The following is a 27674-nucleotide window of genomic DNA, read 5'->3' as shown; positions in this document are numbered from 1 at the left end:
GTTTTCAGATTGAAAAGAGTACTGAGTTTTTGTGTACACACACACACACACACACACACACACACACACACACACACACAAGAAGGAAGAAGGAGAAGGAGAATCTATACCAAGACACAGGAAATCAGGGATAAGAAGTTCCTGAAAGTTTCTAGAGAGGACAAAACAGACCATGTACAAAAATATTAGAATTTGTTTGGACCGTTTAATGACAGCCCTTGGAGTAGGAAATAACGGAGCAGTCTTTCACAACTCTGAAGGAAAAGTAGTTGCAACCAAGAATCCTCCATTCAGCCAAACCATCATTCAGGTATAAGGATGAAATAAAGATCTATAAAGACTCACTGGTCTCAAAATTTTTCTTTCCATGCAATCTTTCTTAGGAACTTGTTGGAATATATTCCTCAACAAAATGAGAGCATGGGAAGAAAAAAAAGACATGGAATCCAAGAAACAAGAGTATCTAACCCAGGAAGGGGTGGAAGAAATTCTTAAGATGAAGATGAAAGGCAATCCCAAGAGGAGAGTTGTGTCACAGGCCTACAGAGCAGACAGTCCATATTAGTGCAGGGGTGTTGTAGGTTTCAGGGGGAATGTCTCCACTGGGGAAAGAAAAAGAATCAACAATTTCTGCTGTGTCTAAACTTGAGAGGAAATTTCACTGTAACCAGAAAGATTGACAATGAATTAATGACAGATAAATAGGAAATTCAGCATATGAAAAACAGTTACCTGAGACCAAAAATTTGTATAAGAAAGTAAATGTAATCATCATATGCTAAAGAACTTAACCATGAATGATATTTGTGTAGGTGTAATGGAAGAAACAATATCATGCAGTCAATAGTACCAAGGACCAAATGTCCTGCCTCTCTTCCTCTTTCCAAGTACACAGTTGGATGACATTTCTTGGTTCTCTTGTGGTTGGGTTGGATGGTATGATTATTCTAGCCAATAAGGTGTGAGCAAAAATGAGAAGATCACTTTCAGGTAATGCATTTAATGTTGATTCAAGACCTTACAGAGATTTTTTTTCTTCTCTGCCACTGTGACCTATAGTGCTCTGTACTATCTGATACACTAGCCAATATTAAAGTTAAAATTAATTAAATTTAAAAATACAATCCCTGTATCACACTAACCACATTTCTAGTGCTCAACAGCCACATGTGACTAGTGCAGATATAGAACAGTGTAGACTTAAAAACTTGCATCATCTTAGAAAGTTCTATTGGTTATTGTTGCTATAAATGGTACTTGCTTTGTCACTCCAGAGTAAAGACAACAAGGATGCAGAACAGAGCCCCAGCCGGCCTGAGACGAACATGTCATTTGAATGAAAAATAAAACTTTATTGTTTGAAGCCACTGAAATTTTTGAGGAGTGTTTCACTGCAGCATAACCCAGCTCATCCTGACTTACATAGAAATCCTAGGTTCAAATTCCATTCTCATATACCACCTGCTATATTGGGATAGGCTAGGTTACACTAGTCACAATCGAAAGTTTGTGTGACTGTTTTATAACTACTATAGAGTTTCAAAGGGAGCTTTCATCAGTTAATTGGAGCATAGACTGCAGAAAGATTCTGCTGTAATTACTTGGGTTTAGGAATGGCTCCATGGTCAGATAGAACTTACGGTCAGCAGTCTTAAACAGGCTCTTCTCAGAAAAGTGACTTTCATGGCATGTCTAAATTAACAACAGAAAGGAATGAAGGGGACATTAGCTTGTGTTTATAAAGATCCTCTTTTTTTTTTAATCCAAGTGAGTATTTATTCCTCTTTTGATAGGACTGATGCAGGTGAAGAGTGAGGATAAGCAAAGGCTGATTATACTAAATGCATTTGAAGTGTAATAATTTGCCAGGTGTTTTTCTACTCATCATCTCATTTGAACTTTATAGTAGTCCTAGTAGGTAGGCAGATACAGAAACCAAGTCTCATAAATGTAAAATTGTTACTTTGAGTCATGTAATCTCCTAGAAGAAAAACTAGATCTTGAATACAGTACCATCTGATTCCATCCAGACCTCTTCTTCCCACCCTTAGCTTATTGTCTCTTCCCCTTTCTTGGTAGTAAGGCTTTTAGGAGTCAACCCCACCTCTCCCTGGGAAGAGTGAGCCCTTACAGACCAAGGGCACAGAGCTCCCAGCCTGGTAATTATATATCCAGCCATTGTACTTTTTTTTAATGTTTATTTACTTATTTATTTTGAGAGAGAGAAAGAGCAGGGAAGAGGCAGAGAAAGAGAATTGCAAGCAGGCTCTACACTGTTAGTGCAGAGCCCAACATGGGGCTCAATCTCACAAACCATGAGATTATGATCTGAGCTTACACTTAACAAACTGAGCTACCCAGGCACCCCTAGCTATTGTACTTCTTAAGTCATCCTTCTCTGTGAGAACTGTTATTCATATACAGTAGTATTTACTGTTTATGTGGTAATGGTAATGGTAGGAATCATAGTAAGAGTAGAAATATAGTAACAGATAACACTTCTGTGTGGCTTACCTATGTGCCAGACATTGTTCTAAGAATTTACACATGTTGATTTACTGCTATGATTATGATTATCCTCATTTCACAATTGAGGAAATAGAGACACAGAAAGGTTAAGGAATTTGTCTAAGACCATGTAACTGTAGAGTCAGAAACCAAGCCCAGGTTCTGACTCCTAGTCCCAACTTTTAACCATGTTACTTCTTGTAAACTATATACAAGAATAGCTGAATATGACACTGGGTATTAGGCAAAAACTGTTTTACCATTCTGTAATAAGAAATACGAATTTGATTTTAATAGAGGAATTCAGATTAGATATTTTTAGGACTCACTTTAACAAGAAAACAATGTTGTCAGTTTACCAATTGGTTCATTTTCTGGGCTCATATAAATTGTTAATATAATGTATTCAATTGAATAAATACTATTTCTTGAGCACTTACTGTATGCCTTGGCATGAGCTAAGCATTTTATGTGGATTAACTCATTTAATCCTCACTAGAATCTTATGATATAGGCACTGTTGTTGTCCCTCTTTTATAAATGAGAATATATTGAAGCTTTGAAGTAGCAACATGCCCAAGGTCGCTCAACTAGCAAGGATAAAGCTGAGACTTGAACTCAGCAATCTAACTTCAGAACCAACACTCTAATATTTAGCTAGCCACTTCTACAATTTCAAAATTATTTATGATTCCAGAAATGTTCCACATTATCTCTGTCCACTTCTGGTGGTTTTCCTGAAATATAATTACTGTATTTTTTTCCATCTAGGTTTATGTTCCAGATGAAAATAATGCTATTTTGGGAAGAAATACAAATAAGCAACTTTTTGAAGGTTTGACAACTGGACTTCTCAAAGTCAGTGCTGTGGTTTTTAGCTGCCTGATTGCCAATCGACCAGATGGAAACAGCCAGCCAGATACACCAAAAATATCGACACAGGAAATGAAAAACAAACCCTCACAAGGTGATACTTTTAACAGTCGAGTTCAGGACCTCATCAGGTAAAATTGTTAGACTTCTTCAAACTTTCTTCTTTAAAAAAAAAAGTTATATTAAAATAATTTAAATCTCAGGGTCCATATGATGGTATTGGTTCTCATGATACCGTCCATAAATTCTTGGCAATAAATACACTACATTTTGTACCACAGAGAAGAAAAATCCTGTTAATGAAAAGCAATACAGTTAGAGCTCATCTGTCATTATTGATATTTAGATATTTGATATTAGAATGTGTAGTGTCCAAGCTTTTATAACTTTCTTGCTGTCAACTATTCCCAAATCAAGAATTTCTGAGAATTCTCCTATTTCAGGTCATCTCTTGTTTTAAATTTGATTTGGACTTAAAACAGTAATAGCTACCATTTATGGAGCACTCATTATGTGTAAGGTATTATAATGTAGTAGAGGCTTTGCAGCCCTTGAAGTGTAGGATTTCTAATTTAGACTTTGTAGGTGGTGAAAATGCTCAGGGAGGTTAAGTGCTTTGCCTAAGTTTATTTAATAGATAGATTTACAAGTAAGTAGGAGATTTGAGATTGGAACTCAGGTCTTGCTGGACTACCAAAATCTGTGTGCTTTGCTCTACACAAATGTAGCTATTTCTGACACCTGTTCAAGGTCAACCCTGCTAAGGTCACCTTTTCTCCAGGGAAATTTACTCCTGTTTTGACATCTGAACTCTTTTTTCCTCATGCATCTTGAATCAAGTAGGACATTTAATTTCCCAATAGGGTTCCATTTGGTGTTAATCACTTACCTGCCCCACCTATCTGCAACTTTTCTGTGATCAGCACTGATCTCCAGTTTGAAAAATCCATGAAATTTGTTGCTCTGAAGCTTATGGTAGGTTAATAGAAAAGAGAATGCCTTCTTCTTCATTTGTCTCAAAACAGTTCTTATATTTCTGCTGGTTTCTTGTAGTGCTTTCTTGGGAACAGTTGTTTCATTCAGTATCTTTCTTACCCTTGATTATTTTGTTCACATATCCCTTCCATCTGCCTGCCCTCTCTCCCCAAGCATATTTATTGCTAGAAAGTACTAGGTCCTTTGGGTCTACAACGATTTACCTTATAGCACTTAACTTTTTTTTAAATTTTTTATATTAAATATAATTTATTGTCAAAGTGGTTTCTATACAACACCCAGTGCTCATCCCAACAGGTTTTTTAAACTTTTTTTTTAATGTTTATTTATTTTTGAGAGAGTGAGAGAGAGACAGAGCAGGATCGTGGATGGGGCAGAGAGAGAGGGAGACACAGAATCCGAAGCAGACTCCAGGCTCTGTAGAGCCCAACATGGGGCGCGAACTCATGAACCTTGAGATCATGACCTGAGCTGAAGTTGGACGCTTAACTGACTGAGATTACCCAGGAGCCCCTACAACACTTGACTTATAACCTCCCTGGCCTTTCTCTCATTTGCTTTATCCCATTCAATTTCCCCATCTCCTTTGGTCACTGTAGAACCTAGCTCCTCGGTTGATAAGTGCTATTCTGTCCCTACATTCTCCCTTGGGCTACTGTGTGATGCAGCAACCCTGCATTCTCGTCCAGGCAACATAGCCACAGCCTTGCCCAGCCAAGTGCTTCAGTGTAATTCTAATGGGCTTTCCAGGAGAAAGGACATACATTTTCACATATATTATTATATATTATTATAGTTACCAGATCCTCTATAAAGGAAGAAGGTATTAGGGAAGAAATAACAGTGGTAATCTCCCAAACCAAATAACTCAGATAACTTAAAAAGACTGATTGACAATTACAGCCTTTCAGAACAAAACTCTGCCACTGTTTCTCTGACTTGAACCACTTCTGCTGAAGGTTTTCTTATAAATAATGCATTGTTAGTTGATTGATGATGACTTTGTGTAGAACCACAAACTATATTTTGGATCAGAAGCAAACAGAACATGTCTAATTATTTCCATGCTTGCTCTCTCACCTTCTCAGATATAAACTAACAAGAAATCTCACTCCACTCCCTGCCATTACCTGGGAGTTTTTTGTCACCTTATATCTGTAGAGTTGTAAAACTGGACAGAAAGTTCCAACAGTCTTTGGTGCTGTTCTCTAGCCTATACTCCAGAAGTAGAGCTGGAGCCGAGCACACTACCCTGACATATGTCCCTTTCTTCTCGTGTGATATAAAAGAGGCAAGAGGATATATAAGAGAGATGGTAATAACAGTATTTATTCTCATTATTTTACATGGTTCAGTCAAGTGTCTAGATCTAAGAGATTCTCAAATATATATCAGTTCATACTATGGTCACCTGTAGCACTTTGTGCTAGATACCATACAAGGTCCTAGGAAACAAAAAACAAACAAATGGCACAAGAACAGACACTCAGATCGATGGAACAGAATAGATAACCCAGAAATGGACCCACAAACATAATGGCCAACTAATCTTTGACAAAGCAGGAAAGAATATCCAATGGAATCAAGACAGTCTCTTCAGCAAGTGGTGCTGGGAAGACTGGACAGCAACATGCAGAAGAATGAACCTGGACCACTTTCTTATACCATACACAAAAATAAACTCAAAATGGATCAAAGACCTCAATGTAAGACAGGAAGCCATCAGAATCCTCGAGGAGAAAGCACACAAAAACCTCTTTGATCTTGCCTGCAGAAATTTCTTACTCAACACGTCTCCAGAGGCAAGGGAAACAAAAGCAAAAATGAACTATGGGGACCTCATCAAAATAAAAGGCTTCTGCACAGCAAAGGAAACAATCAGCAAAACTAAAAGGCAACCGACAGAATGGGAGAAGATATTTTCAAATGACATATCAGATAAAGGGCTAGTATCCAAAATCTATAAAGATCTTATCAAACTCAACACCCAAAAAACAAATAATCCAGTGAAGAAATGGGCAAAAGACATGAATAGACACTTCTCCAAGGAAGACATCCAGATGGCCAACCGACACATGAAAAAATGCTCAACATCACTCACCGTCAGGGAAATACAAATCAAAACCACAATGAGATACCACCTCACACCTGTTAGAATGGCTAACATTAACAACTCAGCAACAACAGATGTTGGCAAGGATGTGGAGAAAGAGGATCTCTTTTGCATTGTTGGTAGGAATGCAAACTGGTGCAGCCACTCTGGAAAACAGTATGGAGGTTCCTCAAAAAACTAAAAATAGAACTATCCTATGACCCAGCAATTGCACTACTAGGTATATATCCAAGGGATACAGGTATGCTGTTTTGAAGGGACACATGCACCCCCATGTTTATAGCAGCACTATCAACAATAGCCAAAGTATGGAAAGAGCCAAAACGTCCATTGATGGATGAATGGATAAAGAAGATGTGGTATATATATACAATGGAGTATTATTTGTCAATCAAAAAGAATGAAATCTTGCCGTTTGCAGCTATGTGGGTGGAACTAGAACTAGAAGGTAATATGCTAAGTGAAATTAGAGAAAGACAAAAATCATATGTCTTTACTCATATGAGAACTTTAAGATACAAAACAGATGCACATATGAACATAAGGGAAGAGAAGCAAAAATAATATAAAAACAAGGAGGGGGACAAAAACATAAGAGACTCATAAATATGGAGAACAAACAGAGGGTTAATGGAGGGGTTGTGGGAGGGGGGATGAGCTACTCATCTACTCCTGAAATCATTATTTATTGCACTATATGCTAACTAACTTGGATGTAAATTTAAAAAATAAATAAAAGTAAATAAATTAATTAATTAATAAATGCTACTCTCTTAGCAACTTGTTAACTATAGTCACCGTGCTATACATTAATCCCCAGAACTTAGTCATATTATAGAGTTTGTACCCTTTAATAACATCTAATTTTCCCTAGCCCCTACGCCTTAGTAACCACCATTCTACTCTCCATTTCTAGAAGTCTGGCATTTTTAGATTCTACTTATATGTAAGTGAGATCATATAGTATATATCTTACTGTCTGACTTATTTTACTTAGCATAATGTCTTCAGGGTCCATCAATGTTATTGGAAATGGAAGGATTTCCTTCTTTTTTTGGATGAATAATATTCTATTATACACACACACACACACACACACACACACACACATATCACCCATTTTCTTTATTCATTCATCCATTATAGTCACTTAGAGTTGTTTCCATGTGTTGGCTATTGTGAATAGTGCTGCAATGAACATGGGAGTACAGGTATCTCTTTGAGATAGTGACTCATTTCCCTCAGATGTATACACAGAAGTAGAATTGATGGATTGTATGGTAGTTGTGTTTTTAATTTTTTGAGGAATGTCCCTACTATTTTCCACAGTGGCTATACAAATTTACATTCCCACCAAAAGTGTACAAGGGTTCACTTTTCTTGACATCCTTGCCAAAATTATCTCCTGTCTTTTTGATACTTGCTGTTGTAACAGGTTTGAAGTGGATCTCATTGTGGTTTTGATTTGCACTTTCCCTGATAATTGGTGATGTTGAGTGTCTTTTCCTGTACCTGGTGGGCATCTGTATGTTCCTTGCAAAAATGTCTATTTGGGTCCTTTGCCCACTTTTTAATCAGATTATTTGTGTTTTTACTATTGAATGGTAAGATTTCCTTATATATTTTGGATATGAACCCCTTATCTGGTATATCATTTGCAAATATTTTCTCCCTTTCAATAGGCTGCCTTTTCACTTTGTTGTTTCCTGTGCTGTGCAGAAGCCTCTAAGGTTGATGTAGTCCCACTTGTTCATTTTTGCTTCTGTTTCTTATCGTATGCAAAAAAATATTTGCCAAGTCCAATGTGAAGGAGTTTTTCCCTGTATTTTCTTCTAAGAGTTTTATGGTTTGAGGTCTTACACTTAAGTCTTTAATCCATCTGAAGTTCATTTTTGTGAGCAGTGTAAGATAGGAATCCAATTTCATTCTTCTGCAAGTGGCTACCCATTTGTTCCAGCACCATTTATTGAAGACACTGTCCTTTCCCCGTTGACTGTTCTTGGCTCCCTTGTCAAAAATTTGTGGACTGTATATGCATGGGTTTGTTTCTGGGTTCTCAATTCTGTTCTGTTGGTCTGTGTGTGTTTTTATGCCAAAACCATACTGTTTTGGTTATGATAGCTTTGTAATTAGTTTGAAATCGGGAAGTGTAATGCCTCCAGCTGTGTTCTTCTTTTACAAGGTTTCTTTGGCTCTTTAAAGTCTTACTGAAGCACAGTCCTTTTCATCATATCCAAGTAGATATTTATATCTATGTCTTAAAACAGGGAAATCAAACTGTGAAACCAGAAGGCAAATAGATGATTCCAAATCACTAACTGATACCAGTCTTTTGGAATCAAAAGTTATCAAATGAAAGGCATCTATTCAACAAGTTATAAAACTGTACTTTAGCACTTTCCTAGCCAACAAACCCTCGCCTCATATCAGAATATAGCATAGGCCCATCAGGGTGCACAAGTTCAAAACTGAACACATAATCTTTTCACCCAGAGGAGCTCCTTTTCCTGTGTGATTTGTCCTTATCAGTGGCACCGATATCCCATTCAGTTACTTAAGCCAGCAATCTGACCACTGTCAAACACTCCTCACACAGACTCTTTTACCAAATCAATATCCAATTAAGTCTTTAGTATTTACTGAGTAGAGACAGACGTGCCCTGGTGAGAAGAGCAAGTCGCACCTTAATGTCTGGGGCTCAACCGAGGGTGTGGCTCCCTACTGTGCAAGCTGAACCACCTTGGAGTGTGGAGACACAAAGGAATCTAGATCCAAGTCACCTCTTTCCCACTTTTGGAGCTCGGTGTCTGGCCTGCCTGTCTGACTCTTGAGGAGAGACCTGGGAAGATGGCTGGGTAGGAGGATGCTGGGCTCACCTTGTCCCGCTGATTGCTTAGATTCCATCCACATCTGCCTAAACATCCAGAACAACACCAGAAGACTAGCAGAACAGATTCTCCAGAGCCAAGCATAGACAAGAGGCCCACGATAGAGGATAGGAAGGGCAGAGAGTCAGTGCATGCTACACGGACGGGCGGGTGGGAGCCGGGGCAGTGGAGGGGAAGCCTTCCAGGCAAAGAAGAACCCCCGAAGTCTGGCTTGCAAAAGCGGAGGGGCCAGACTCCGTGAGTTCTGACAGCCAGCGGGACTTAACATCTGGAATGTTAAAAGTCAACAGCTCTGCTCTCGGAGAGTGGGGAGGGCAAGGGGATGCCAGGAGGGAGAGTTCTTGAGCCCAGAAGACAGAGCTCAGCTCAACGGGGGGACAAACGTGCTGGCAATCGCCATCTCCCTCTCCCATCCACCAGCCGAAATTCCAAAGGGAACCAGTTCCCATCAACAAACTTGCTTGCACCAGGCAAACACCCAATGCTGTGCTTCTGTGGGTCCATCCCTCCAACTGACCTGCCTCCCTCCTGGTGCTGCAGGGCCCCTCCCGCAGGGGACCACCACCAACAAAGCTAGCTAAGCCTGCCCCTTCCGCCCCTATGCACCTTGCAGATCCACCCCATCTAATAAGCCCTTGGCCAGATCCCATTGAAGCAGCACAAGCCTGGCAGTGTGTAAACAGCCCAGACAGGGGCCACACCACCCCACAGTGAGTCCTGCCCCTGGGAGGGGGGAAGATAAGGTACACATCAGTCTGACTGTAGCCCCAGCAGTGGGCTGGGGGCAGACATCAGATCTGACTGTGGCCCCACCCACCAACACAAGTTACTCCAGGCAGCACAGGGGAAGAGCCCTGCAGTTTGGAGCTACCTCAGGGACTACCCAAAGTGATGAAACAGAAGAATTCTCCTCACAGGAAACTCCAGGAAGTAACAACAGCTAACCAATTGATCAAAACCGATCTAAGCAATACAACGGAACAAGAATTTAGAATAACAGTCATAAAATTAATCACTGCGCTTGCAAAAAGCATAGAGGACAGCAGAGAATCTATTGCTACAGAGATCAAGGGACTAAAAAATAGTCACGAGAAATTTAAAAATGCTATAAATGAGGTGCAAAATAAAATGGAGGTGGCCATAGCACAGATTGAAGAGGCAGAGGAGAGAATACGTGAATTCAAAGATAAAGTTATGGGAAAAGAGGAAGCTGAGAAGGAGTATGAGGGGAGAATTAGAGAACTAAGTGATGCAATCAAATGGAACAATATCCGTATCATAGGAATTCCAGAAGAAGAGGAGAGAGAGAAAGGGGCTGAAGGTGTACTTGAACAAATCCTAGCTGAGAACTTCCCTGATCTGGGGAAGGAAGCAAGCATTGAAATCCAAGAGGTGCAGAGAACCCCCTGTAGATATAACTTGAATCGATCTTCTGCAGGACATATCATAGTGAAACTGGCAAAATACAAGGATAAAGAGAGAATTCTGAAAGCAGCTAGGGATAAACAGGCCCTAACATACAAAAGTAGACACATAGGGGAGTGCCAAACCTACCTACTGAAATTTGGCAGGCCAGAAAGGAATGGCAGGAAACCTTCAATGTGATGAACAGAAAAAATATGCAGCCAAGAATCCTTTATCCAGCAAGTCTGTCGTTCAGGATGGAAGGAGAAATAAAGGTTTTCCCAAACAAACAAAACCTGAAGGAATTCATCACCACTAAACCAGCCCTACAAAAGATACTAAGGGGGACTCTGTGAGTGAAATGTTGCAAGGACCACAAAGTACCAGAGACATCACTACAAGCACGAAACCTACAGACATCACAATGACTCCTAACCCGTATCTTTGAATAATAACACTGAATGTAAATGGACTAAATGCTCCAACGAAAAGACATAGGGTATCAGAATGGATTAAAAAAACAAGACCCATCTATTTGCTCTCTACAAGAGACTCATTTTAGACCTGAGGACACCTTCAGATTGAAAGTGAGGGGATGGAGAACTATCTATCATGCTACTGGAACTCAAAAGAAAGCTGGAGTAGCCATACTTATATCAGACAAACTAGACTTTAAATTAAAGGCTGTAACAAGAGATGAAGAAGGGCATTATATGATAATTACACAGTCTATCCATCAGGAAGAGCTAACAATTATAAATGTCTTATGTGCCAAATACGGGAGCCCCCAATTATATAAAAGAATCACAAACATGAGCAACCTTATTGGTAAGAATGTGGTAATTGCAGGGGACTTAATTCTCCATGTACAACAATGGAGAGATCATCTAGACACAGGATCAATAAAGAAACAAGGGCCCTGAATGATACATTGGATCAGATGGACTTGACAGATATATTTAGAACTCTGCATCCGAAAGCAACAGAAGATACTTTCTTCTTGAGTGCACATGGAATATTCTCCAAGATAGATTACATACTCGGTCACAAAACAGCGCTTCATAAGTATAAAAGAATTGAGATCATACCATGCACACTTTCAGACCACAATGCTATGAAACTTTAAATCAAGTACAGGATAAACTTTGGAAAACCTCCAAAAGCATGGAGGTTAAAGAACACCCTACTAAAGAATGAATGGGTCAACCAGGCGATTAAAGAAGAAATTAAAAAATACATGGAAACAAATGAAAATGAAAATACAACAATCCAAACGCTTTGGGATGCAGCAAAGGCAGTCCTGAGAGGAAAATACATTGCAATCAGGCCTATCTCAAGAAACAAGAAAAATCCCAAATACAAAATCTAACAGCACACCTAAAGGAAATAGAAGCAGAACAGCAAAGATACCCCAAACCCAGCAGAAGAAGAGAAGTAATAAAGATCAGAGCAGAAGTAAACAATATAGAATCTATAAAAACCTGTAGAACAGATCAATGAAACCAAGAGTTGGTTTTTTGAAAAAATAAACAAAACTGATACACCTCAAGCCAGGCTTCTCAAAAAGAAAAGGGAGAGGCCCAAATAGATAAAATCGTGAATGAAAATGGAATTATTACAACCAATCCCTCATAATACAAGCAATTATCAGGGAATACTATGAAAAATTATATGCCAACAAAACTGGACAACTTTTAAGAAATGAACAAATTCCTAGACACCCACACATGACCCAAACTCAAATGGGAAGAAATAGAAAACTTGAAAAGACCCATAACCAGTGAAAAAAATTGAATAGTTATCAAAAATCTCCCAACAAATAAGAGTCCAGGACCGGATGGCTTCCCTGGGGAATTCTACCAGACATTGAAAGCAGAAATAATACCTATCCTTCTCAAGCTGTTCCAAAAAATAGAAAGGGAAGGAAAACTTCCAGACTCATTCTAGGAAGCCAGAATTACTTTGATTCCCAAACCAGACAGAGACCCAGCAAAAGAAGAGAATTACAGGCCAATATCACTGATGAACATGGATGCAAAAATTCTCAACAAGATACTAGCAAATCAAATTCAACAGCATATAAAAAGAATTATTCGCCATGATCAAGTGGAATTCATTCCTGGGCTGTAGGGCTGGTTCAGTATTCACAAACCAATCAATGTGAGACATCATATTAGTAAAAGAAAAGATAAGAACCATATGATCCTGTCAATCGGTGCAGAAAAAGCATTTGACAAAATACAGCATCCTTTCTTAATAAAACCCCTCGAGAAAGTCGGGATAGAAGGAACACACTTAAACATCATAAAAGCTGTATATGAAAAGCGCACAGCTAATGTCATTCTCAATGGGGAAAAACTGAGAGCATTTCCCCTGAGATCAGGAACATGACAGGGATGTCCACTCTCACCGCTGTTGTTTAATATAGCGTTGGAAGTTCTAGCATCAGCAATCAGACAACAAAAGGAAATCGAAGGCATCAAAATTGGCAAAGATGAAGTCAAGCTTTCACTTTTTGCAGATGACATGATACTATACATGGAAAACCCGATAGACTCCACCAAAAGTCTTCTAGAACTGATACACAAATTCAGCAAAGTTGCAGGATACAAATTAATGTACAGAAATCAGTTGCATTCTTATACACTAAGAATGAAGCAACAGAAAGACAAATAAACTAATCCCATTCACAATTGCACCAGGAATCATAAAATACCTAGGAATAAACCTAACCAGAGATGTAAAAGATCTGTATGTTGAAAACTATAGAAAGCTTATGAAGGAAATTGAAGAAGACACAAAGAAATGGAAAAACATTCCGTGCTCATGGATTGGAAGAATAAACATTATTAAAATGTCAGTACTACCCAAAGCTATCTCCACATTCAATACAGTCCCAGTCAAAGTTGTACCAGCATTCTTCTCGAAGCTAGAACAAGCAATCCTAAAATTTGTATGGAACCACAAAAGACCCCGAATAGCCAAAGTAGTACTGAAGAAGAAGACCAAAGTGGTAGGCATCACAATCCCAGACTTTAGCCTCTACTACAAACCTGTAATCATTAAGACAGCATGGTATTGCCACAAAACAGACACGTAGACCAATGGAATAGGGTAGAGACTCTCCAGAATTTGACCCACAAAAGTATGGCCAACTAATCTTTGACAAAGCAGGAAAGAATATCCAATGGAAAAAAGACAGTCTCTTTAACAAATGGTGCTGGGAGAACTAGACAGCAACATGAAGAAGAATGAAACTAGACCACTTTCTTATACCATTCACAAAAATAAACTCAGAATGGATGAAGGACCTGAATGTGAGACAAGAAACCATCAGACCCCTAGAGGAGAAAACAGGCAACAACCTCTTTGAGCTCAGCCATAGCAACTCCTTACTCGACACATCTCCGAAGGCCAGGGAAACAAAAGCAAAAATGAACTATTGGGGCCTCATGAAGATAAAAATCTTCTGTACTGCAAAGGAAACCATCAACAAAACTAAAAGGCAACCAACGGAATGGGAAAATACATTTGCAAATGACCTATCAGACCAAGGGCTAGTATCCAAAAATCTATAAAGAACTCACCAAATTCCACACCCAAAAAACAAATAATCCAGTGAAGAAATGGGCAGAAGACATGAATAGACACTTTTCTAAAGAAGACATCCACATGGCCAACAGACACATGAAAAGATGCTCAACATCACTCCTCATCAGGGAAATACAAATCAAAACCACACTGAGGTACCACCTCACGCCGGTCAGAGTGGCTAAAATGAACAACTCAGGCGACTACAGATGCTGGCGAGGATGTGGAGAAACGGGGAACCCTCTTGCGCTGTTGGTGAGAATGCAAACTGGTGCAGCCGCTCTGGAAAACAGTGTGGAGCTTCCTCAAAAAATTAAAAATAGATCTACCCTATGACCCAGCAATAGCACTGCTAGGAATTTACCCAAGGGATACAGGAGTGCTGATGCATAGGGGCACTTGTACCCCAATGTTTATAGCAGCACTTTCAACAATAGCCAAGTTGTGGAAAGAGCCTAAATGTCCATCAACTGATGAATGGATAAAGAAGTTGTGGTTTATATATACAATGGAATACTACTTGGCAAGGAGAAAGAATGAAATATGGCCTTTTGTAGCAACGTGGATGGAACTGGAGAGTGTTATGCTAAGTGAAATAAGTCATACAGAGAAAGATAGATACCATATGTTTTCATTCATATGTGGATCCTGAGAAACTTAACAGAAGACCATGGGGGAGGGGAAAAGTTACAGAGAGGGGAGGAGGCAAACCATAAGAGACTCTTAAAAACTGAGAATAAACTGAGGGTTGATGGGGAGTGGGAGGTTGGGGAAAGTGGGTGATGTGTGTTGAGGAGGGCACCTGTTGGTATGAGCACTGGGTGTTGTATGGAAACCAATTTGTCAATAAATTTAATATTTTAAAAAAGTTGTGGTTTATATATACAATGGAATACTACTTGGCAATGAGAAAGAATGAAATATGGCCTTTTGTAGCAATGTGGATGGAACTGGAGAGTGTTGTGCTAAGTGAAATAAGTCATAAAGAGAAAGATAGGTACCATATGTTTTCAGTCTTATGTGGATCCTGAGAAACTTAACAGAAGACCATGGGTAGGGGAAGGGGGAAAAAAGTTACAGAGAGGGATTGAGGCAAACTATAAGAGACTCTTAAATACTGAGAATAAACTGAGGGTTGATGTGGGGTGGGAGGTTGGGGAAAGTGGGTGATGGGTGTTGAGGAGGGCATCTGTTAGGATGAGCACTAGGTGTTGTATGGAAACCAATGTGACAGTAATTTGCATATTTAAAAACAATCTTTTGTACTTACTGATTCTGACTTGTCACTATCTCTCAGATTTATGACCTTTGCTCTATTGCTATATCTTTAAGTATTCAGGTTCTCTTGCGATAGCAGATAGCTTGGCTCTCTGTTTCTCTCTCTCTTCCCCTTTTCAAAATAATTTATTTTTCCTAATTATAAAAGTAATGTGTGCTCAATGAGAAAAACAATTTGTTAAATCAGAAAAGAAAAATTGGTATTTTTGTAAAAACACAAAAATTACCTTTAATTCCTCCACCCAAAGATAATGACTGGGTTGGTTTTGGTGTACATACATGTGGTGGTTTTATAAAAAATATTGTAATACTTCTGTATATTGTCTTATCATGTATTTATTTTTGTAAATAGGAATTTGCAAATTAGTTTTTGCTGGCTTTCCAATTATTTGTTTATGTAGTAGTGATTTGTTTCATGTAACCTATTGTTACTCATGTAGGTTTATTCTAGTTTTTTACTACAGATACCACTTTGAAGAACATCTTTGTACACTCATTTTTCCCTGCAACTGATTGTTTTCTTAAAATAAATGTTGAGAAGTAGAATTTCTGGGTCAAACAATTGCAGTAAGGGTTTTGTCCATATTGCCAAATTGACCTACGCAAAGATTAACTGAGTATGTTCTTGCACCCTCAGTCTACACAATATATCATCATTCTTTTGAGCCTTAGCCAAATTGAGAGGTGAAAATATTTATTTTTATAGTAGTGACATTGAACATTTTTAAATGTTTATTGACCATTTCTATTTTTTTTGTGAGTTGCCTGTTCTTTTACTTTGCCCATTTTTCTACTAGTGATGTTGAGTCTTTAATTGTAAAAGCTCTTCTTATATTAAGAACACTGGGCACATGCACATGTGAAGAAGCAGCAGAAGGGCACCATCTGAAAACCAAAGAGAGAGTCCTCAGAGGAGTTCAACATTGTTGGTACCTTGATCTTGGACTATAAGCCTCCATTACTTTGTTGAGATATGAATAGAGTGCACTAAAATATCACTTACCATCATATACTGTGAAATGGAAATACAATGCTGCAGATGATGCTTCTGCTTATTTGGAGCAGTGTTGATTCCTTGTGGTAGGTCTCTGTTTATAAGATCTTAGTTCTTTACTGTGGAACAGTGTTGATTCCTTGCGGTAGGTCTCTGTTTATAAGATCTTAGTTCTTTACTGTGGAACTGACTATGTCATTGAACAGATGGCAACATAGGTTCCTGCCAACTTCAGTCCCCCCCACCATAGAAAGCCAACTAACAGCTATCTATAGATAAAGACACCAGTGTGAAAACCCCAGAAATTGAGGGTGGGTGAGTCTGAAGAACCCTCCCTGGACTTCAGAGACCAAGAAGGACTGCATTAGAAGGGTGAAAGGAAAAACTAACACTCTGATCACATCACCTCTCCCCCAGGCTGGCCACTGAGAGGGTCTCAGTAAGCTTATAGTTTCTCCAATGTGAAAAGAGAACCCAAAGTGGATGTCCAGGTCTTCCAGTGTTGTGGGACACTTCCCAGGAAGCCCACTTGGGTTTTGCCTCATGAAGATCACAGGGGTAATCTGCAGGGTTCAACCAGTGAGAATCAACTAGAAAGGGAGAAGGAGGGGTAGGACTGACAGCAATAAGCATTCAAATCCTGGTGAACTGCACTCCAGCTTGCAGTGATACCTGAGCAGAGATCCCAGATACCATTTCTGCCTATTCATAAAGCTAAACCTATATAGCCCCCATCTTGGCAAGGAGCTTAATTGGCAGTTCTCCCTGATTTGGTTCCTCAGTCTCAGGCTGTACTGGCTGTAAAGCCTGTTCTATAGCCCCACCAGGACAGAGAAGCAAGTTTAATCCCTGCCCAACTGCTCAACATCACCTCCAGTTTTGACCAGCCAGAGAACCCATGCAGCCACAAAGCCCATCCTACAGCCCTGATCAGGCAGGTAGCCAAGCCAACAGCCCTACCTAACTGTTGATCATAGCTTCTGGCCCCACACATTACCAGGAAACCTTAACAGTGACCCTGGGAAATCTCAAAGCATAGCCTACAGCCCCACCCAACTATGAGATAGATCTGGGAGTCCCTCCCAACCAGAGAACCCAGCTGGCAACCTTGCCCAATATCAGAGCACAGCTAGCAGCCCACCTGAAGTCCAGCCTGCAGCCCCACCCAACATTAAGGCACAGCCTTTAAAAACATGGAAGGAAAAAACTGTCAACCAAGAATGCTGTAACTGGCAATGCTGCCCTTCAGAAATAAAGGAGAAATAAAGACTTTCCCAAACAAAAGCTAAAGTTCACCTCCACTCGACCTGTCTTATAAATGCTAAAGGGCATTATTCAAGCTGAAATAAAAGGAGGATAGTAACAAAAGAAGGTAGATGTGTAATAGTCACTGGTAATTGTAAATATATAGTCAGAATCTGAATGTCTGATATTGTAATGTTGGCACATAATTCACTTACAAGTGTAGTTTAAAAGTTAATCAAGGGGCGCCTGGGTGGCTCAGTCGGTTAAGCGTCCGACTTCAGCTCAGGTCATGATCTCGCAGTCCGTGAGTTCAAGCCCCGCATTGGGCTCTGTGCTGACCGCTCAGAGCCTGGAACCTGTTTCAGATTCTGAGCCTCCCTCTCTCTCTGACCCTGCCCCGTTCATGCTCTGTCTCTCTCTGTCTCAAAAATAAATAAACGTTAAAAAAATTAAAAATAAATAAAAATAAAAGTTAATCAAATGTATTAAAAGTAACCATAACTACAGTTATTTGTCATTTGATGCACACTATAAAAAATATAAATTATAACATCAGTAACCTCAAATGTGAGCAGGGGAAAAGTAAAAGCATAGTTTCTATATGCTATCAAACTTACAAAGGAAAACCTGTAGTAGACACACAGAAGATTATTATAAAGGAGTCAAATCATACCACAACAAAAAGTTATCAGATCACAAAGGAAGAGAGCAAGAAGCAAGGAACAAGGAAAGTACAAAACAGTCAGAAAACAAAACGGCAATAGTAAGTCCTTACTTATTAATAATTACTTTAAGTGTAAGTGAATTAAATGCTCTAATCAAAAGACAGAGTGGCTGAATGGATTAACAAAACAAGATGCAACGATATACTGCCTATAAGAGACTCATTTTAGCATTAAGGACATACATAGAGTAAAGGGATGGAATAGATATTTCAAAAAAATGGTAATAAGAGAAAGTAGGGGTAGCTGTATTTATATCCGACAAAATAGATTTTAAGCTAAAAATAGTCAAAAGAGACAAAGAAGGTCATTATATAATGATAAAAGGGTAGTCTACTAAGAAAATGTAACAGTGGTAAATATTTATGTGCCCAACTCTGGAGCAAAAATTCTCAACAAAATACTAGCAAACCAAATTCAACAGCACATTAAACGTCTTATAGACCTAACAAAATTATCAATACCTATGTGCCAACTGATAACACTTTTTTATAGTGCATTAGATCTTTTTTCTTATTGGTAAGAAACCAAATGTTGCAGGTACAGGTAACTCCCCATCGTCATCCCTTTTACCTTACTCCTTCTCAGGAAGAAAATCACTATGTTAGTTTGTGTGTATCATTCCCATTCATGTTTGTGTGTGTGTGTGTGTGTGTGTATGTGTGTGTGTGTGTGTGTGTGTGTGTGTATGATTATGTATATATATGTACAATCATATAATCATATACATACACATACGATTTTATATAAACATTATATATAAAAATATGTATGTGTCAGCATATAGATGGGTCTTGTTTTTTTATCCATTCCAATGCCCTGTGTCTTTTGACTGGAGCATTTGGTCCATTTATATTTAGAGTGATTATTGAAAGATATGAAATTAGTGCCATTGTGTGGCCTGTAAGTTGGTGTTTCTGGTGACATTCTCTGGTCCTTTCTAGTCTTTGTTGCTTTTGATCTTTTTTTGTTTTATTGTGTTTCTTATCCACTCAAAGAGTCCCCCTTAAAATTTCTTACAGGGCTGGTTTAATGGTCACAAACTCCTTTAGTTTTTGTTTGTCTGGGAAACTTTTGATCTCTCCTTCTATTTTGAATGATAGACTTGCTGGATAAAGAATTCTCGGCTGCATATTTTTCCAATTCAGAATGTTGAATATATCCTGCCACTCCTTTCTGACCTGCCAAGTTCCTGTGAACAGATATGCTGTGAACCTGATCTGTCTTCCCTTGTAGGTTAAGGACATTTTTTTTTCCCTTGGGGCTCTTATAATTCCTTCCTTGTCTGTGTATTTTGTGAATATGCCTAATTGATGGTCAATTTTGTTGAATTGAATGGGAGTTCTATGTGCTTAATGGATTTTGATGTCTGTGTTCTTTCCCAGATTAGGAAAGTTTTCAGCTATAATTTACTCACATAACCTCCTGCCCCTTTTTTCTCTCTCTTCATCTTCTGAGACCTAAAAACACCTGCAGATCTAAAGTAGGGAATGGAGAACTATCTATCATGCTAATGGACATCAAAAGAAAGCCAGAGTAGCCATACTTATATCAGAAAAACTAGATTTTAAAACAAAGACTGAAACAAGAGATGAAGAAGGGCATTATATCATAATTAAGGGATCTATTCACAAGGAAGACCTAATAATTGTAAATATTTATGCCCCCAACCTGGAACACCCAAATATATAAATCAACATAAAACATAAAGAAACTCGATAATAATACCATAATAGTAGGGGATTTTAACACCCCACTTACAGCAATAGAAAATCAACAAGGAAACAATGGTTTTGAATAACACACTGGACGGATGGAATTAAGAAATATATTCAGAACATTTCACCCTAAGGCAGAAGAATACACATTCTTCTCAAGTGCACCCCGAAAATTCTCCAGAATAGATCACATAGTGGGTCACAAATCAGCCCTCAACAAGTACAAAAAGATCGAGATCATACTTTGCATATTTTCAGACCACGGCACTATGAAATTCAAAATCAACCACAAGAAAAAATTTGAAAAGACCATGAATACTTGGACATTAATGAACATCCTACTAAAGAATGAATGGGTTAACCAAGAAGTTAAAGGGAAATTAAAAAGTGTAAAAAGTACACGGAAGCCAATGAAAATGAAAACACAACAGTCTAAAACCTCAGGGATGCAGCAAATGTGGCCATAAGAGGGAAGTATATAGGAATCCAGGCCTTCCTAAAGAAGGAGGAAATGGGGCACCTGGGTGGCTTGGTCGGTTAAGCGCCTGACTTCAGCTCAGGTCATGATCTCATGGTCCGTGAGTTCGAGCCCCGCGTCGGGCTCTGTGCTGACAGCTCAGAGCCTGGAGCCTGTTTCAGATTCTGTGTCTCCCTCTCTCTCTGCCCCTCCCCTGTTCATGCTCTGTCTCTCTCTGTCTCAAAAATAAATAAATGTTAAAAAAAAAAAATTTTTAAAAGAAGGAGGAAATGTCTCAAATATACAACCTAACCTTATACCTAAAGGAGTTGGAAAAAGAAAAGTAAAGCCCAAAACCAGCAGAAGAAAGAATAAAGATTAGAGCAGAAATTAGTGATATCGCAATAGAAAATAAACAAACAAACAAAAAAAAAACAAAAACAGGACCAGGAACTGGTTCTTTGAAAGAATTAACAAAATTGATAAACCCCTAGCCAGATTGATCAAAAAGAAAAAGGAAAGGACCCAAATAAAATCACAAGTGAAAGAGGAGAGATCACAACCAACACTGCAGAAATACAAGCAATAATGAAAGAATATTAATGAGCAATTATATATATGCCAACAAATTGGGCAATCTGGAAGAAATGGACAAATTCCTAAAAACATATAAACTACCTAAACTAAAACAGGAAGGAATAGAAAATTTGAACAGACACATAACCAATAAAGAAACTGAATCAGTAGTCAAAAATCTCCTGAAAAACAAGAGTCCAAGGCCACATGGCTTTCCAGAGGAATTCTACCAAACATTTAAAGAAGAGTTAATTCTTCTTCTTTTGAAGCTATTCCAAAATATAGAAATGGAAGGAAAACTTCCAAATTCATTCTATGAGCCCAGCATTACCTTTATTCCAAAACCAGACAAAGACCGCACTAAAAAAGAAAACTACAGACCAGTTTCCCTGATGATCATGGATGCAAAAATTCTCAACAAGATACTAGCAAAACGAATCCAATAATACATTAAAAGAATTTTTCACCACGATCAACAGGATGTATTCCTGGTCTGCAGGGCTGGTTCAATATCTGCAAATCAATCAATATAATACATCACGTTAATAAAAAAAAAAAAAGGATAAGAACCATGTGAACCTCTCAATAGATGCAGAAAATGCATTTGAAAAAATATAGTATCCTTTTTTTGGTATAAACCCTCATGAAATTAGGAATAGATGGAACAAACCTCAAGATAATAAAGGCCACATATGAAAGACCCACAGCTGATATCATCTTCAATGGAGAAAAACTGAGAGCTTTCCCCCTAAGGGAAAGCACTTTATCAGATATGTCATTTGCAAATATCTTTTCCCATTCCGTTGGTTGCCTTTTAGTTTTGTTGATTGTCTCCTTTGCAGTGCAAAAGCTTTCAATCTTGATGATGTCCCAATAGTTCATTTTTGCTTTTAATTCCCTTGCCTTTGGAGATGCATCGAGCAAGAAATTGCTGCGGCTGAGGTCAAAGGGGTTGTTGCCTGCTTCCTCCTCTAGGGTTTTGATGGTTTCCTGTCTCACATTCAGTCCATCATCCATTTTGAGTTTATTTTTGTGGATGGGGTAAGAAAGTGGTCCAGGTTCATTCTTCTGCATGTTGCTGTCCAGTTCTCCCAGCACCATTTGCTAAAGATACTGTCTTTTTTCCATTGGATGCCCTTTCCTGCTTTATCAAAGATGAGTTGGCCATACATTTGTGGGTCAAATTCTGGGTTTTCTATTCTATTGGTCTATGTGTCTGTTTTTGTGCCAATACCATACTGTCTTGATTGCAGCTTTGTATTAGAGGCTGAAGTCTGGGATTGTGATGCCTCCCACTTTGGTTTTCTTCTTCAATATTACTTTGGCTGTTTGGGGTCTTTTGTGGTTCCATACAAATTTTAGGATTGCTTTTCTGGCTTTGAGAAGAATGCCAGTGCAATTTTGATTGGGATTGCATTGAATGTATAGATTGCATTGGGTAGTGTTGACATTTTAACAATATTTATTCTTCCAATCCATGAGCACGGAATGTTTTTCCATTTCTTTGTGTCTTCTTCAATTTCCTTCATAAGCTTTCTATAGTTTTCAGCATACAGGTCTTTTACATCTTTGGTTAGGTTTATTCCTAGGTATCTTATGGTTCTTGGTGCAGTTGTAAATGGGATCAGTTTATTTCTCTTTCTCTTGCTTCATTATTGGTGTATAAAAATGCATCCGATTTCTGTACATTGATTTTGTACCCTGCGACTTTGCTGAATTCGTGTATCAGTTCTAGCAGACTTTTGGTGGAGTCTGTCGGGTTTTCTGTGTAAAGTATCATGTCATCTATGAAAAGTGAAAGTTTGACTTCTTCTTTGCCGATTTTGATGTCTTTTATTTCATTTTGTTGTCTGATTGCTGAGGCTAGGACTTCCAACACTATGTTAAACAACAGTGGTGAGAGTGGACATCCCTGTCATGTTCCTGATCTCAGGGGAAATGCTCTCAGTTTTTCCCCATTGAGGATGACATTAGCTGTAGGCTTTTCGTATATGGCTTTTATGATGTTTAAGTGTGTTCCTTCTATCCCGACTTTCTCGAGGGGTTTTATTAAGAAAAGATGCTGTATTTTGTCAAATGCTTTTTCTGCATCGATTGACAGGATCATATGGTTCTTATCCTTTCTTTTATTGATGTCATGTATCACATTGATTGATGTGCAAATATTGAACCAGCCCTGCAGCCCAGGAATGAATTCCACTTGATCATGGTGAATAATTCTTTTATATGCTGTTGAATTCGATTTGCTAGTATCTTGTTGAGAATTTTTGCATCCATATTCATCTGGGATTTTGGCCTGTAGTTCTCTTCTTTTGCCTGGTCTCTGTCTGGTTTGGCAATCAAAGTAATGCTGGCTTCATAGAATGAATCTGGAAGTTTTCCTTCCCTTTCTATTTTTTGGAACAGCTTGAGAAGGATGGGTATTATCTCTGCTTTCAATGTCTGGTAGAATTCCCCAGGGAAGCCATCTGATCCTGGACTCTTATTTGTTGGGAGATTTTTGATAACTGATTTAATTTCCTCACTAGTTATGGGTCTGTTCAAATTTTCTATTTCTTCCCATTTGAGTTTGGGTCATGTGTGGGTGTCTAGGAATTTGTTCATTTCTTATAGGTTGTCCAGTTTTGTTGGCATATAATTTTTCATAGTATTCTCTGATAATTGTTTGTATTTCTGGGGGATTGGTCGTGATAAATCCATTTTCATTCATGATTTTATCTATTTGGGTCCTCTTTTCATTTTGAGAAGTCTGGTTAGGGGTTTATCAATTTTATTTATTTTTTTTTTTCAAAAAACCAACTCTTTGTTTCATTGATCTGTTCTACTGTTTTTTTGGATTCTATATTGTTGATTTCTGCTCTGATCTTTATTATATCTCTTATTCTGCTGGTTTTGGGGTGTCTTTGCTGTTCTGCTTCTATTTCCTTTAGGTGTGCTGTTAGGTTTTGTATTTGGGATTTTTCTTGTTTCTTGAGATAGGCCTGGATTGCAATGTATTTGCCTCTTAGGACTGCCTTTGCTGCATCCCAAAGGGTTTGGATTGTTGTGTTTTCATTTTCATTTGTTTCCGTATATTTTTTAATTTCTTCTCTAATTGCCTGGCTGACCCATTCATTCTTTAGTAGGGTGTTCTTTAACCTCCATGCATTTGGAGGTTTTCCAAACTTTTTCTGTGGTTGATTTCAAGTTTCATAGCATTGTGATATGAAAGTGTGCATGGTAATGATCTCAATTCTTTTGTATTTGTTGAGGGCTGTTTTGTGACCCAGTAAGTGATCTATCTCGGAGAATGTTCCATGTGCACTCGAAAAGAATATGTATTCTGCTGCTTTAGGAAGAAAAGTTCTAAATATATCTGTCAAGTCCATCTGGTCCATTGTATCATTCAGGGCCATTGTTTCTTTATTGATTTTCTGTCTAGATGATCTGTCTATTGTTGTAAGTGGAGTATTAAAGTCCCCTGCAAATACCACATTCTTACCAATAAGATTGCTTATGTTTGCGATTAGTTGTTTTATATAGTTGGGTGTCTCCAAATTCGGTACATAAACATTTATAATTGTTAGCTCTTCTTGATGGATAGACCGCATAATTATTATATAATGCCCTTCTTCATCTCATTACAGTCTTGAGTTTAAAATCTAGTTTGTCTGATATAAGTATGGCTCCTTCAGCTTTCTTTTGACTTCCAGTAGCAGGATAGATGGTTCTCCATCCCCTCATTTACAATCTGAAGGTGTCCTCAGGTCTAAAATTGATCTCTTGTAGACAGCAAATAGATGGGTCTTGTGTTTTTTTGTTTGTTTGTTTATCCATTCTGATACCCTATTTCCTTTGGTTGTAGCATTTTGTCTGTTTATATTCAATGTTATTATTGAAAGATATGGGTTTAGAGTCATTGTCTTATCTGTAGATTTCATGCTTATAGTGGTGTCTCTGGTCCTTTGTGGTCTTTGCTACACTCAGAGTTCCCCTTAGGATCTGTTATATGTCTGGTTTAGTGGTGATGAATTTCTTCAGTTTTTGTTTGGGAAAACCTTTATCTCTCATTCTGTTCTGAATGACAGGCTTGCTGGATAAAGGATTCTTGGCTGCATATTTTTCCTATTCATCACATTGAAAATTTCCTGCCACTCCTTTCTGGCCTGCCAAGTTCCAGTAGATAGGTCTGCTACTACCCTTATGTGTCTATCCTTGTAGGTTAAGGCCTGTTTATCCCTAGCTTCTTTCAGAATTCTTTCTATATCCTTGTATTTCGCCAGTTTCAATATGATACGTCATGCAGAAGATCTGTTCAAGTTATGTCTAAAGGGAGTTCTCTGTGCCTCCTGGATTTCAATGCCTGTTTCCTTCCCCAGATTGGAGAAGTTTTCAGGTATAATTTGTTCAAGCACACTGTCAGCCCCTTTCTCTCTGTCTTCTTCTTCTGAAACTCCTGTGATACAGATATTGTTCCGTTTCATTGAATCACTTAGTTCTCTGATTCTCCCATTGTGATCCAGAATTTTTTTTTATCTTTTTCTCAGCTTCATCTTTTTCCATAATTCTATCTTCTATTTCACCTATTCTCCCCTCTGTCTCTTCAATTCTCGCTGTCAGTACCTCTAGTTTATTTTGCACCTCATTTACAGCATTTTTTAATTGATCATGCCTATTTTTTAGTTCCTTGATCTCTGTAGCAATAGATTCTCTGCTGTCTTCTATGCTTTTTTCAAGCCCAGCGATTAATCTTATGACTATTATTCTAAATTCTTGTTCAGTTATATTGTTTATATCTGTTTTGAGCAGTTCTTTAGCTGTCATTTCTTCCTGGAATTTCTTTTGAGAAGAATTCTTCCATTTCGTCATTTTGGCTAGTTTTCTGTCCTTTATGTGTTTTCAAAGCTTATTATCTGCCCTTCACCTTCGAGCACTACTATATTAAAGAGGGGTCATACACTGTCCAGGACCTGGCCCTTTAGGAGGTGTTTTTTGGAGTGCGTTACTTGCTCTCTGTTGTTGTGACTTTGACTACTTTATCTCCCTACTCATATTGATATTTCAAACCCTCCACTAGGTCTGTTTTGATTTGTTCATTGATGTAGCCCTGGAGAGGAAAACAAAAAACAAACAGAAAACAAAAATACACAAACACACAAACAAAAAAACCCAAAACAAAAAGCCAGAAACACCAGCTACAAGTAAGCAACAGGGTGGAAGTGGTGCTGATGGAAGAGGCCTTATCCCATACAAAGAGAGAAATGACAAGAGTGAGGAAAAAGAAAAAATAAAAATTGCCCAGACAGAGAAACTACACAGCTTAATCCAGAGGGAGAGAAAGGAAAATAAAGAAGGAGGCAGGAAAAAAGAAAGAAAATAACATTGGCCAGACAGAGAAACTATTTGGCTTAATCCAGAGAGAGAGAAAGAATGAAGAAGGAGGTGTGGAACATGTATCAAGAGAATGGATTAAATATGTCTGCTTAGACAAACCAACAACCAAGGTAACCGGACTGGAGGAGGAAGAGATAAGAAGGAGAAAAGGAAGGAAGAATGTATCTATATAATAAGAATTGTCGGAGAATTAAACCAGGCAATGCAGCAGTGCTGGTCTCATGGAGGGGCTGTCTAGTTCCTCAGCTACTACTCGGCTCCAGTAGATATGCAGTTACCAGGTGCAGAAGAGCGTGGTTTGGAGTAGGCAGGTCCAGCCTCCAGTGTGGGTTCCGCTGTCCAATGCCTAAAGCCCCACCTTGTTGGTGGTGGGGAGAAAAATGGCAACATGCCAGTCTCTCCTCCACAGACCAGGTAAAACCACCCTGTTCAAGCCATCCTCACTGTGCCGCAGGCGCAAATGAGGCAGTTTGTCCCACTCTGCCGACTTCCGTGCCGTGGCTCTTGATTGCGATTCAAACTCCTGCTCTGTCCTTTGCGGTACTGGGGGAGTGCAGCTGCACACCGCCCGATATATGGTCCCCAGCTGGTAGACGAGGGCAAGCTTTGTCCTATCCCGCTGCACACCAGGGAGGGGATCACTTTCTCCAACTGTGGACTACACTCCTGTCCTAACCACCAAGCCCGAGGCTGGCTCCCCTCCTTCCCAGGTGCGCCATCGGGGCAGCTGGGACCCAGTCGCAGAGAAAGCCATTCATTTAAAGATTCAATCTTTCTCCAGCCTGGTCCGTGGTTTTTCTCTTGTCCAGATACAGTCCTATGCTTCCCCAGCCTCTCTTTCTCTTCCTTTCGTCTCTCTGCAGAAAGGGATACCTCCCCACCATTCGTTGTCTCTCTCCCAGTTTGCAGTCACGCACCTATGGCCTGTCAGGTTGTCC

General features: G+C 38.8%; 1 protein-coding gene across 5 annotated transcripts in view; it reads left to right on the top strand.

The window, feature by feature from the left end:
- The window catches only part of SCAPER (S-phase cyclin A associated protein in the ER), a 518574-nt gene that overhangs the window by 427310 nt on the left and 63590 nt on the right, over positions 1-27674 (top strand). For all 5 annotated transcript variants that reach the window (XM_042941318.1, XM_042941317.1, XM_042941313.1 and 2 more), the window contains one exon: positions 3280-3512. In XM_042941318.1, the coding sequence (XP_042797252.1) occupies positions 3280-3512 (233 nt within the window). The remainder of the gene's footprint in view (positions 1-3279; positions 3513-27674) is intronic.

The sequence above is a fragment of the Panthera leo genome, chromosome B3 (genome assembly GCF_018350215.1).
Source record: "Panthera leo isolate Ple1 chromosome B3, P.leo_Ple1_pat1.1, whole genome shotgun sequence".
Taxonomy (NCBI): Eukaryota; Metazoa; Chordata; class Mammalia; order Carnivora; family Felidae; genus Panthera; species Panthera leo.
This window is presented reverse-complemented; position numbering and strand designations above follow the sequence as displayed.